The sequence below is a fragment of the Fonsecaea pedrosoi genome (genome assembly GCF_000835455.1).
Source record: "Fonsecaea pedrosoi CBS 271.37 unplaced genomic scaffold supercont1.7, whole genome shotgun sequence".
Classification (NCBI taxonomy): domain Eukaryota; kingdom Fungi; phylum Ascomycota; class Eurotiomycetes; order Chaetothyriales; family Herpotrichiellaceae; genus Fonsecaea; species Fonsecaea pedrosoi.
This window is the reverse complement of record NW_013550609.1, coordinates 783,597-797,002: the sequence shown is the minus strand read 5'-3', so window position 1 is coordinate 797,002 and position 13,406 is coordinate 783,597. Positions and strand designations below refer to the sequence as shown.

The 13,406-nt window shown below is 53.6% G+C and overlaps 5 protein-coding genes across 5 annotated transcripts; 1 reads left to right on the top strand and 4 right to left on the bottom strand.

The window, feature by feature from the left end:
- Positions 1-77: 77 nt before the first annotated feature.
- Positions 78-692, bottom strand: Z517_10353 (uncharacterized protein; the record flags this gene model as incomplete). The annotated part of the gene is made up of 1 exon (XM_013423965.1): positions 78-692. The coding sequence occupies one exon, from the start codon at positions 690-692 to the stop codon at positions 78-80; it is 615 nt and encodes a 204-aa protein (XP_013279419.1).
- Positions 693-1,170: 478 nt separating this feature from the next.
- On the top strand, positions 1,171-1,593 carry Z517_10352 (uncharacterized protein; the record flags this gene model as incomplete). Its single annotated transcript, XM_013423964.1, has 1 exon — positions 1,171-1,593. The coding sequence occupies one exon, from the start codon at positions 1,171-1,173 to the stop codon at positions 1,591-1,593; it is 423 nt and encodes a 140-aa protein (XP_013279418.1).
- Positions 1,594-2,547: 954 nt separating this feature from the next.
- Z517_10351 (uncharacterized protein) lies at positions 2,548-4,463 on the bottom strand (the record flags this gene model as incomplete). Its single annotated transcript, XM_013423963.1, has 3 exons — positions 2,548-3,553; positions 3,624-4,187; positions 4,243-4,463. 3 exons carry the CDS (start codon positions 4,461-4,463, stop codon positions 2,548-2,550), a joined length of 1,791 nt encoding a protein of 596 aa, XP_013279417.1.
- A 1,836-nt stretch (positions 4,464-6,299) lies between these two features.
- On the bottom strand, positions 6,300-7,358 carry Z517_10350 (uncharacterized protein; the record flags this gene model as incomplete). The annotated part of the gene is made up of 1 exon (XM_013423962.1): positions 6,300-7,358. The coding sequence occupies one exon, from the start codon at positions 7,356-7,358 to the stop codon at positions 6,300-6,302; it is 1,059 nt and encodes a 352-aa protein (XP_013279416.1).
- A 2,697-nt stretch (positions 7,359-10,055) lies between these two features.
- Positions 10,056-13,406, bottom strand: Z517_10349 (uncharacterized protein; the record flags this gene model as incomplete). The annotated part of the gene is made up of 1 exon (XM_013423961.1): positions 10,056-13,406. One exon carries the CDS (start codon positions 13,404-13,406, stop codon positions 10,056-10,058), a length of 3,351 nt encoding a protein of 1,116 aa, XP_013279415.1.

The window sequence follows — 13,406 nt, the reverse complement described above, 5'->3', positions numbered from 1 at the left end:
GGTGTGGATGATAGACACCACGAAGGGTCATGTACGGCATAGAAAGAATAGAATCCTCTCATCGACTCTTGCGTCACTCACGCAAATGACACTCGTTTCTTGGTCTTTGGTTTGCCTTCTCCATTTCCTTCAGGGTCATCTCGAGCAACCAGTCCCCCGTCGTGGGATTTCCTCTTCTTCTTTCCCTTCTTCAACCCGTTTTTGACTCCTTCCAGCTCGTCTCTCTTGCTTTCCTTCCTCTTCTCCATCTCCTTCCTTCGAGCCTCTCTGATCTCCTCCATCTGCCTTGCTTTCATCAGCTTGCTCTCGATCTGTCCCTCCTTCTCCGCGTTTACCATGGCAAGTATCGTGCGCATGGATTCCTCGTCGTCAATGTAGATTTTGTTCTTCTTCTTGCCGGTCCCTCCTCTGCGAGAGTGGTTGGTGGGGTTCTCGGGAGCGGACACCGGCGTGATCATGTTGAGGGCAGGAAGATCGAGGTCTTTGTCAGAGTAAGTCTTTTGCTTGCGTTTGGATGGCTTCGTGGCCTGTGCAGACGTCTGGGAATGTACGCCTGGTTTAGTTTTGACCTGTTTTGGCGGTGGCCGTTTTGTGATCTTGGACTTTTTCAAGGGTCCCGCAGAGCCAGACTTGTGGGCTTTTGGGCTTCTCTTTGCGGCGGACTTTGAGTTTGAAGGCGGTTTGGGCGCCATCTTTGGGGGAGGGCACTTTTCATGCGAGTTGGTTGTGGGCTTGAATTACAACAAGTTACAGTGCAATCGCCAGCGCTGCTTGTCGCTGTGAACTTTTCTTTGGAGAAGAAAATTGCCGACATTTTCCCGGGCGCCGACCGCAAACTCAACGTCATCATTGAATCCTCGAGTGCGGAGAGCCGCAGCAGAGCTTCATCGCTCACACGACCAGCACCTGTTCAGTCTCAGCATCTGTTGATACCACTGCTGTAACTGGGACAAATCTGTGCCTTTGGGGCCCCATATCGAGTGCAGTTGTTAGAATTTTTACCCACTCAGGACTCCAGAGCAATCCAAAGCAGACCGAGAGTCGACATCTCCAAAGGCCCATCGAATCCGCAAATCCCTCGTGGTCCCATTGACTTGTGACGTTCAATTCTCATCCTTGTCTTTCGTTTCTACTACCAATTCCCATCCCCCAAGGCTCCAAGTCACTACAATGCCGCCTCCCTCGTACATAACCGACCCGCTCCCGCCTCCGCAACTGAGCCAAGTGGCCGCGCAGGGCTTCGCCTCGGGTGCCCTGCGGTTCGGCACCATCAGCTTCGCCACGCACTTCCTCCTGAACCGCTACACGCCCGTATACCGCGGGCTGACGATCCAATTCAAGGTGTTTCTGCAGATCAGCGCCATGATCCTGGGCGGGTGCATCTTCGCCGAGAAGCGCGTGGGGGAGTTCAACGAGGGGATCCGCCGGCAGCGGCGGGCGCTGGACCGGAGTCGCCGTGCGTGGGAGGAGGAGAGGGAGGTGCGTGAGATGGTCGAGCGGCGGATCGCGGCCGAGGAGCGCGCGCAGAAGAGTTCTGGTGGTGGTGGTGGCGGCGGCGGCGACGGTGGCACCGACAGTGCGGGAGGGAAGTAAGAAATGATATGATCCTGTCTTCCTCTTCGCAATTCGCATCCGCATCCGCATTATCCGGGATTTGTCTATCCACATCAATTCTCGCGAGGTCATGAGGGGAAGAGAAAGAAAAAAGAAAAAGAAAAGTAAAAGGCGTTTCGGGGACAACAAGGAGTATGAAGGCGTATTATTGAACCCACAGAGCGGGCCTCTGTTCTGTTCTGTCGTTATCAAACCGATACGCGGCATCGATCTTGTCCGCAACTCCCGCCTTCCTCCCTTTCCTGCTTTCTTCTCATGGCCAGCACCTTGCATGCCATCAGCCTCTGATTCTGACAAGACAATAACCAGCCACGGATGGACCAGGACAACTGCTCTGCTTCTCTTCGTGGGGTCCCCGCCGGTCGATGCAGAGCAGACAAGAGACAAGAGACGAGAGACGCACGAGAACGAGATAGAAGGAACGAAAGGATGACAGGAGACGGGAGACGGGGGACAAGTCGTCGCTCGGGCGAGTTTCAATGAATGTGTCGTGTCGTATTGTGTTGCGTTGCCATTCTGGTGTTGGGACCACCTGGGACGGGGGGAGGGGGAAACTCTGCTCATTCTTTTATACTTACCTCGTCACGGCTTCGTCCTTTACAGGTGACAGGTGACAGGTGACAGGTGACAGGTGACAGGTGACAGGTGACAGGGAGGGGCCATCTACGCATACTTTGTATAGAGTCGGGATTGATGCAGCGACGAAGCGACGAAGCTAAGGTGAACAGGATGTTCTCTTGACATCTGGACGTTTTGTACAACACTACACTATAAAACTATAAAAAAGTCACACATGCATGCATACATGTGCACCCTTACATAGCGGGTCGTTTTCGGGCAGGATAGGTATATAAGTCTGGGTGGACTACATTCTCCACGTCAATCAATCAATCAATCAGTCATACTCAATCAGTCAGTCAGTCTCCGACAGTTTCAATCCGTCTCGTCCACCTCAACCGTCGTCGCCCGCTTGAGCATCCCCTGCTGCTCATGCTGCGCCGCCGGCTGCGGCTGCACCTCTTCCGCGACGGGACTCTGACTCTCAGCCTTGTGCACGGGCGCATACCTGACCAAGCGCCTGCGGAGGAAGAAGACCACGCCGGCGATAATTGCGACGAGGACCGGAACGCCCAGGCCCACGGAGAGTCCGATGATCAGCGGTCTGTGGTTTCCGTGGCTCGCGCGGTCTCCTGTTGCGGTTGCGGTGCCGGAGGCGGATGAGGACGAGGGTGGTGACGGCGGCGGGATGTAAGAGACTGGAATGCCCGTCGTCGCCGTCAGGGCTTTGGCGTTGGCGCCGAATGCGACCGTCCTCACGGCCGTTTGAGTCGCGGCAGGCCATGTCGCTTCCGAGCCGGACGGGACCGAGGTCGTCGTCGTGAGAGTCGCTGTGAAGGTCTTCGTCGTCTGCAAGGACACGGGGCAGTTGAGCAAGCCGGACGAGATGCAGGCCACTCCGAAAGACGTTGTCTCCGTGGTCACAGTCGCGAGCGTGAGAGAGAGGTCGCCCGTCGCGTCTCTCGCTGTGACGGGCGCCGGTGTGGTTGTCGAGCTACGGCGGGCCGCGCACGCAGAGCCCAGCTCCGTGTACCAGATGGGGACTTCGGTTTCGGGCGTCGGTCCCCAGGTGGTCTGGTCGAAGGCGGCCGATGCTCCCGCCGCGGCGCCGAGTGCCATGGTGAAGGACTCGACCAGCGCCAGCTCGCAGTCGCCGTCATCGCCTCCGGCGTCGTACGTGACATTGGCGACGAACTCGGCAACGTTGGCAAAGACTCCTGCTTCCAGGCCCGCCGAGCCGCCGAGCGTGTGGTTCGCAATCGTCACGTACGTGTCGATGTCAAAGGTGATGCCGGCGTGGAGACCGACTCGCAGCGCGCCGGTGAACACGAACCCGGCACCCTCGATGCTCACGGGGAGGAATTCAAACATGCCGCCATCACTAAACGAAAAACAGGGCGTGTTAGTGTCAGGGTCTCTGTGGTCTGTTCAGCGTTGTTCATTTCCCTTACATGGTAATGCTTTCCACACTCCTGTTAAACATCTGTAGATTGATGTCGGCTCCGTCAACCTTGATGTGCACTCCGCTGCTGATGTCCACCTCTGCCGCAGCAGTCAGGATCAGATCCACAGTGAAGAACGCCCCGATCTCCAAGGAGTCCCCCAGACTGACGCCCGCTGGGCTCTGTGATGTGTATAGGTTGATCGTGTAGGTGGATGCAACAGAAAGGATGGTATCAAGCTTCATGTAGAGCTCTAGGTTGTCAAAGCTGAACTGCAACCGATAGTCAAAGTCTGGAAAGCTGGGGAGCTCGACGTTGAAATCAATTTCTGTATAGTTGGTGTTGCCCTCGACGAGATCCGACAAGGCCTGTCCGGCTTCCTCGGTGATATTCTTGACCAGGCCAATGGCACTCTCCTCGAGCTCGGTGATGTTGAAGTCGGCATTGCGCGTCAGCTGTCCACTGACCCTGCCGGTAATGTAGCAGGTGGAACAAACAATACTGACACCGTATTGGGTTTCGAGGGAGCCATTACCGGCGGGAGTCGATACATCCTCCTCTGCCTCCATCGTACTGGCGAGTCAGTCAGACATGGTCAAACAACCAGGAATTGTTCAGTGGTCCCTACATGGCAAATAGCAATGCTCCGTCCCAGCTTTTGTCGATAGTCTCGTCGAAGAGATTGACGGTGTCTTCTGTCCCGGATGCAGACAGGGCGCGGCGCAGAACCCGCAGCGTGTCGGCTTCTGTCAGGCCAGCGCCGTTGTAACTGCTGAATGCGATTTCTGCAGAGACGACAAAAAGGCTGAGAGCCCATAGCATCACAGAAAGACAACGATAGATAGACATTGTGAAAGACACGGACGATGAGGCTGGGAACTCACTCTGAGGTCGCCCTGTGGTAACATGCCGTGGACGAGTTTTCAAAGAACTCACCTTACTTAGTAGTTCTGCAACGGTCACACATTGTTGCTCCAGACTGAGCTGTCTCTCTCCTACAGAGCCTCTGGGACGCACTACTCATGCAAAGATATCAAGGCGCGGGGCTTGGCCGTAGACCATTACCAAAGCTCCAAGATGAGAGTGCGGCGCATTTCGGCCCCAACAGTGCTTCAAGCATATGCAGGAGGGCGTTTTCGCTATCCCGGATGCGGGAGAAGCACAGGAACTCGCTACAGGTGGAGGGAGACAGCCACCGGAAGTCGAGATGCAACATGGCGTTCGTTCGAGCGGACGGAGCTGCTTGTGTCCAGCATTTCTTTTTGCCTGCCTGTTCATCTTGCCAGAACAAGATAAGGTGTCGCGCTTGAAAGAGAGTCTTGACGTTCGTCTCAATGAGGCGTCAAGACGATGGCAGCAGGCTCGGTCGCAGATACAATTCCAGATCACGAGTATCATCTGAGCATTTCCCTCGTTAGGACGAGTCTGTGTAGCAATAGAAGGGGGACCAGGGTTGGCACATAACCACTGGGGCTGGGCGGGAACTGACCAACCAAACAGCCGTTGTCGATATCCCTAGCTCATCCCGGACAGAAATACTCAAGAGTGTGGAGATTATACAGAACAGGGGGGGCGCAACGGGAAGAAATTGTGAGTACCGGGTAGTCGACTCTGTAGCGAGTGCGAGTACTCGCTACACACGTCGAAGAGAGTTTGTCATGGTCGCTGGAGACCAAGTGGTTCTTTTTGCATTGGTAGACGACGTCTGTCCACATAACATCCCTGTCCGTCTCTTTCCTGTGCCACCTTGGTAGGTACAAGAAGTTCGACAATGACGCGAGGAGCATAGCCTGCTCATGTAATAGTCTGGGCCGGAGGCCGTGGGAGAATCACTACCGAGTACCCCGTACTGTATGAGGTACTCGGTCAGGCGGAATCGACCTGAGGGGCCTTGCCTGGACCAGGTTAGCATGGATGTTGATACCGAGTACCTACGAGGTATATGTGAGTCTCAGCCACTGCCGCAGGAGATTAACAAGATAATAATCACTCCCTGGTCAGATAGGGGTACGAGGTACTTGTTGATAATACCCAGTGCAGAGTGCAATGAGAATGGTGAGTGCAGATTGATCAGGCGACATGGGAGAAAACACCCCCACAATTGACTAGACGGTGAACTCGCAACAGTCCCTGATCAGGCGTACAGAGTACACAATCAGGCAAACTACCCCCGAGGGTTGGTTGGCCTGACTTTGCAAACTCAATAGACGCGTTTATCGCAACGACAGCTGATACGAGTACTCTCATCTAGGAATGAATTGTCTACACGGTACTCGGTACTTGGTAATGAGATACTCGAGCATATATCCATCTCGTGTTGTCCTGGATCTGGATCCCATCTAATAGATTCATATCCTCCGCCTGGTCTGTGAGATTAAAAGTCTTATTACAATATCGTATAATCCGCCATATATCATCGGCGTGGCATCCAAAAGTAAGAAAAGCAGAGACGCCGGGTCACGGTAAAATACATCATGCCCAGTATCCTGTACTCGCTTTCTATCGCAGAAAGACGGCGCGTAAACCGTCCGAGAATATAGACAGTGGGGTTTTTTTCGTCTCGCCTTAACGCCTGCGCTCGTAAAGTTCATTGTAGTTGTAATGTCGAGGGTTCGGCCGTGTTCTTTTGTCAAATCCGAACGACTCGGTTGCGGAAGCTGAATGGTGTCCAATAACGGCAGCAGGTCATGCATCATGCTGAGCAACCAGCTCATACGTCTGCTTCTTAGCTCCCAACCCACCGGACCACATCCGCCACAGCGGCATCTTTGCAGCACCAGGGAATCTGAAGGCAACCATTCGAGGACTGCCCCTTGTGCCTCTCTTCCTCGCACTCCAAATGAGCAGCCTCGAATAGATGAACCAGATCACGAAGCCCACGGTCATGACGAGGAGGAAACCCAGCACGGTAAGCAATACCCAGTTCTTGCCCATCCAGAATATCAGTCTTGCGTCTTTGCCATGCCAGCTGGAGCCCTTGTATGTCTTGAAAAACGACCAGGAATGTTTGTTGTATTCGTCCGGCATCAGCACTCGGACTCTGCCAATCCAGCTCTGGGGATCGAGGTGGGCGTGTTCACCCATCCACTTTTTCCAAATCACACTCAGAAACAATGGCCCGGTCGAGGCCATAATGGTGATATACGGCAGGAGCCAGGATCTGTTGGCACCCTGGAGGGACTCCATCACCCGCAAGAAGAAAGGATGTTGCGGTATCGAGCCCATGACGTCGTTGCTAATGCCTGTAGGGACCGTCCTCCGCACAAACGCCGTGTACGACAACAATGGATCGAGCCTCCTCATGCAGCCGTCATCCAGGTCGATGTAGACACCGCCATAGTGAGCCAGCACAAAGTATCGGATCGCATCAGCGCGTTGAATGTTATGTTTGTACCCGATAAACGTCGACAAGAACCACGGATACTCCTTGGCAATGAAGTCGAGAGATTTTTCATCCGTCCACAATATGTACTCGTAGTCTGGGTGTAGATCTATACATGATTTCTGCGCGGGGATCCAGTGCGCGGGAATGGACTCGTTGATGTATGTCTGATGAATGATCTTGGGGATCAAATGTGGCCGTGTTTCGAGGAGTGTGGAATTGGGAGCCGGTAGCTCTGATCTATGGATGGCGTCTTGAGACGCGTCTTCTATGAGCAGGGCGAGCAGCGTCGAGACCGAGTGTAGGAGGAGGGTCAACACTATGATGGCCACCAAGAGGAAGACCATCAGACTGCGCCGCATCTTGACAGCAGCCCGCTAAGGGTGAGGGACGAGGTTCGAGGTATGGGTGTAGGTCCGTTCGTCGCGGGCAATCCCATGCACGTGTGTTCGAGAATATAATCTGGGCGGGTGAAGGAATGCTTTTGAGGAACTGACTGGTAGTTCTCTTCAGAGGGGTCGAGGCTGGTACGAGATTCAAAGCATGCAGAGCTCAATGACAGTGGAGGAGCATGGTTCGGGCGGAGAAGTCTACCAGGTACGGGACAAGATCAGGTTGAGTTTTTGGGTTGTCGAGTACGAAAGAACAGTTATAGGGGGGGTGGGATGGTTCGAGTTAAGGAGAGACTAGGGCTGAAGGAGTGAACCGTAGGACTAGCGTACGGGGATGATGTCGACAACAGGGAAATCAAACGAGGGAAAAGATGAGAAGTAACAAGTAGGTATGTAATAAAGAGAGAGACAAGGAGAGTACCGACCAAGTAGTTTCTCGTAGGGGGGAAATTCAGAGGGAAATTCTTGTTGCGAGCGGGCGTAGTTTGGTGCCCGCAGGGGATTGGCGGATTTGGTGGGTTGCTGGTATACGAGCCAATTGAGGCTCGAATCTGCGAAGGCGAAGATTGTGGCAGTGCCTGCAGCATCCCTTGTCACTCGTCCACCTGCATATCCATTCCCATCAATCATCTCCTCGCAACGACATCCTTTTTGCCCTCGTCCTCAGAACACACGCAATACTCTCATCATGGGCCACCATAAGCACACGCTGGTGCAGCTGAAGAGGGGGAGTTCCGCCACTTAACGACATACAACCACTTCTTCACCTATACGAGCAACACCAAGACCATCCAAAGCGTACTTCGAGACGAAACTTCGTACTATGTTCCGTCTACTCAGATGGTTATCTTCGTCACTAAAAAGGTGTGAAAAGCTAGTTACGAGTATCGAACGAGTAATAACCTCCTGCGGATCTCGGATTGCTCCTCCTCCAATACGCATTCCCACGTTCCTCGCCTCGCACGAATCGCACCAACTACTACTACTTAATCGGGATCTGCGCACTTCGCCGTTGGCCACCACCACCGCCGCTATGATGTAACGCCGAGCCACGGGGAAATACTTGTAAAGAGCTGATATGAGCACGTTATACCGCACGAGAAGGACACACAAGTATAAGCACCGCAAGTCTGGTGTACCTACATACAAGTAAGGGATAATCAACACGGCCTTTTCTTCGTAGCGCCCGCCAACCCCCGTGGCGCGCGACCCAATCCCCCCCCCCATTATTACCTCAGGTATTCTCCATCTGTCCCTCGTACCGAGTAATAGCCTAGCTACAAAACAAAAAGAGGCTTCAAGTGCTGACTCTTCGGATGATTAACCCTCCACATCATCTCAAAGCAGTATCTCTTTTCGATTCGTCGGTGCCTGGGACGGAACAATAAATCAAACAAAAATTCAGGGTCCCTCCCGTTTTTCAGCCCCCGCAGCTATCCTTTTCCAAGGGGTGGGTGGGACGGTGGGAAAATGTCTCGCAACCCAAATCCGCAATTACGCTCGCCGGCGTATTGCTCGTAAGGCTCGCCCGGTATGCACTTCATATGTACATATGTACAGCCTGACTTGCTGAGTTGCCCATTACTTGCCCACTCAAAGCCTCGGTTATGCATCATCATCACCTATGACTACGAGGACGAGGGACTTTCCACGGCGACGAGCTGACTACTCGGTACTACTCGTGCGTAGCAAGTCTGGCCCCCCGTCTCGCCTCGCCATGTCCTCGTAACTCCTTATAGACGAGTACAGACACGTAATCAGGCCGTCGTCCCACTGTTTGACTGCGTGTCAATGCAAAGTCAGTGTGCCATTGCTCGCCCCCTGGAGGCTGAGCCTGGTGGCCAAGGCTGACCCTCCGTCACGTCTAGTGCGAGATACTCGGGACGAATATCATCATCACCACCGGACCGGCACGACTGGGTACAGAGTACCTCGTACTCGGTACAAAAGCCACTTCTTCTCGAATGCGATCACGTCTTTCTGCATAAATAAAAATATCATGTGCAATACCTACTCAATACTGGGTGCTGCAGCAGGCACTTCTCTATATGCAACAAAATGATTTTCATCACCACTTGGTACTATATACACGTACGAGTGCTCCTTTTTGTCGCTATTCTAACCTATTCATTCATTCCCATTTCCGTTACTATTCTTCGACGTGTACCGAGTATGGCCCACCCCTCATAGTACCTACGTAGGTAGATAGTTATGAATGCCAAACACCTAATACCTCCTGTGCGAGTAGGTATCCCAAGGTGTGCAATGCATAATGGTGTGAATATCGTCCGCACCGCCCCGCCCACTCCGAGTCCCCCCAAACAAACTCCCCTGTACACTTGTTCGTACTCGGTACGTACGTACGAGTGAGTGACTCCAAACTGAACCTGAAAAACCAAAGTGGTGGGTATCACAAGGGTGGGAAAGGTGAAAAAAATAAAGGAGACCCAACACTGTAAATCGTCAATGAACCTCCAAATCTTGGGGAATTTTTCCACCGCCTCTCTCTCTCTTCCCCCCCCCCCCCCCCCCCCCCCCCCCCCCCCCCCCCCCCCCCCCCCCCCCTTGTGTGTCTGTACACAGATAGGGGTTGCTTCCAGGCTAGGGAGTCTTCATCTCGGTGGCGAAATCCCTGACTTTTTCCCTGAACAGTACTTGGAGTCGAAATCAATCCTCAGGGATCTGGAATATCATGTCGCTGCCGCTGTCTCTCCTCAGCTTCTCGTCAATATAGTCCAAGGCATCCGGTTGGGCCGCAGTGGGCGTTCGGTCGAGTTTGACGCGCTGCAAGATCTGCGCCATCGTATTGTCCGCTGTAGCTGTGGTTCGCCGGCTGTCCTCGTCACCCGCACCATCTTCCCAAGGTACACCCTGTGCGCGGCAGTAATTCCGAAACAGGTACTTTTGCATCCTCGAGACTTGTAAGTCCCACTTTTCATCCAAAGTGCTCATCACTGCCGTCACGTCTTGATCCGTAAATGACGCTGTCGAAGACAGCGAACTGCTGTGCCGATGTCCGTGTCCCTTCCCGTGTCCGTGTGCCTTGCCCGTCAATGTTCCTGTCAAAGCCTTCTTAATTGCTCCACCACCGCTTTTGGGAGTCTTGGGAGAGTCTGCACGGTCCACTGCTTCAATCTCGCGGCGCACTTTATCCATTGATTTCGCTCTATCGTGGTCCATGGTCGACATGTATAGTAACGTATGATTCTTCTCCAGCGCATTGACAAGCGCCGTGAAACTCTGCAGGTTGATGTCGTTGTGTTCGCAGTGAATTTCCAGCAGTGTCTCGTTCTTCTCCAGCACCTCGGCCAACGTGCTAGCGCCTTGCAACCCCAGCGCCTGGTACTCGATACGCAGGAGCTTCAAGGTGGTGTTCTTTTCCAGCCCTCGCAGCGCAATATTGAGGCCAATGCCAAAGCGGGTCGTGTCTAAATGGGCGTGCTCGCCGCTGATATCAAGCTCCTCCAGTGTTCGATTCGTGGCAAACATTTCCTTCAGCGCCTCACAGGTCTCGACGCTGGCATCGTACGGTAAAGAAGCACGTGATATATCCAAACTTCGTAACGTCGTATTCACCTTCAGGGCATTAATCAATTCGCGAAAGTGATTTTCTTTCTCAAAATCCATCATTCGTAAGCTCAGTGACGTTGGTCCACAATTTTGAGCAATCGTCCTAAAGAGGATCGTGTTACCTGTCTTGAGCCGATTCTCGTTGGCACTTACGTGCATGATTCGGGGCTGCATGTCCTCCCGAGTCATTGACCGGAAGAAGGTCGCAAGATCGTACCCCGTCAGACCACATTGATTGACGTGCAGCTCTCGGAGGATGTCAGACTTTGAGGTTGCCAGATATGTAGATATCGAGTCCACCGTCTGCTCATTGAGGGTAGTCTGTGACAGATACAATGCCTCGAGTCTCCACGCCAGAAGCACCTCGGGCGGCAGTAAAGGCTCCAGGCCAGCCGTCTTCTGCACTCGAGTGAGATTCAGGCGCCGAATCCGGGTAAAGGCGCCCATGCCGCGCTGGAACAATTCTGGGCTGAACCGGCCTTGTGCCCCTGATATGTCAATGACCTCGACCGTGCTCTCCTGGACCGCCAAAGCGGACAAAAGCACGTCGATGTCGTGGACCGAGAGACCACACTCTCCAATCTCAAGAGCCCGAAGATGGCATTTTCTTTCCGAGGCAGCATCGACGAGATAGTTCAAGTCGGAATCTGCTAGTCGAAGACCTGTGAGAACAACCCAGTCCACGTTGGTCAAAGACCTCTTGCACAGTGGCGTCAGCGCTTCCAAGATTCCACAGCTGAGGGGTTCCCCGTCTCCCGCCAGTGTTTGCTGTGGAATGGTATGCGAGAAATCTAGCCGTCTCAATCGCCGGCTTTTCAACGCCAATACCCTGATCTCCTGCGATAGGACGGGGAGCTCTTGGTGGCCGGCAATGTTGGTAGGATTACCCGACCGCGTAAACAGACTGTCCAAGTCCGATCCGAACCCATCGTAGTAGAGACGCAGCGGTAACAGATTAATTCGTGCGAAGGAAATTGACGAGAACGACTCATTGTACCGTAAAGCTCGGAATACAGCGAGCAACTCCAAGGCAGAATAGTTGGTTCCGTTGGCCGGCGGAAGCAGTTGAAAGCGTGGTGCATCTTCACAGTCATAATCGACAGAATAGCAGATGCGAGATGTGTCCACATCATAACCCGCACAGTATGCGATTAATGTTCGGTCAAAGCAGTCATGCTCCTCCTTTGGGAAGTTCGGCGGAATCATCTGGTCGTCAATTTCTGGCGGAACGTCGAAGATAAAGGGCTGCCTAAGCCATTCAGGTCGAAGGTATTCGGAAGCAGACCTGAGCCATAGTGCAATCTGCCCCGCGGAATATGAAGCTAGTTGTACAGTACATGGATGTGCCATAGGTGGTTTGAAGGTCAATTGAAAGCCGTCGTCGTCCGCCACAACCTTGATCGAAGTCAAGGTAACTATAGAATATGAGGTCATGGCATCCAGCTCGCTGAGCGAGGTGCTCGATGATCGCGTGGAAGACTTCTGTAGGGGCACCAGGTGAACTTTGTGCAGTCCGATGACGAGGTAGCAGGGCGCCGAAGACCCAAGTCGAGTCAGATCCTCAGCTGATGCTCTTCCGGTAGACTTGTTGATATACCGTTGAATGACGGTAAAGACGTGGAAGTGCTCGGGGTCATAGTCTCTCTCCCTCTCCACGACACGTGCGAGGTGCTCCACCGTTCGATCCTGGATGTGCTGCTCAATGAGAGACCTCGCCTGATCGCAAGCTGAGCGGATGGCCGCAATCCACAGCTCGGCCTCGCGCATCTCGTTCGAATGCAATTGTATGACAGACGATCTTCTTGTACGTTCATCAAGGTATGCCACTTCTACCACAGGAGTAGGGCGTCCATCGTCAACCTTGTACACCGCAACCACCTGGTCGAGTGGGACGCCCGAGGTAATTTCTGAATATGCCGACATTTGTAGCTCTTGATAGGAGCCCACCGACGAGGTCCTGGGGGTGTGTCCCCTGTTGAGGCTATTGGGGATGCTGGGGAACATTTCGGCGGCTTTGACCTGGCTCCTGAAACGAATGAGATGTGACTCGGTGAGGACCATGAACTGCGTCCTTTTCCTAAACATGTTGCCTCCGCCTGCGTGTACTTCGCCATATTGGAGAACTTTACTGCCCAGGAGTCCCTTCACGTTCATATCGGGATCCTCATGGAGCGATGATGCCTTCGAGTCGGACCTCGTCAGAGTAAGCTTTTCTTCTTCGTCGAGGGAGTGAAGCGAGCGCAAGGAGCCAAACACAGAGGTTCGATTGGCTTTCTGTAACGTCCTGGGGCGAGGTTTGGGACTCGAGGGATCCGAGTCCGCCGGACTGGGCAGGTAGTCGCTGGAACGCTTCTCCAGCAGCGGGCTTGCAGGTATTTGTATCGTGGGCCCATGGTCCGCCTTCTGGCGGAAAATGCTCAAGCTTTTCCTCCTGCGTTTGTCTGCCAT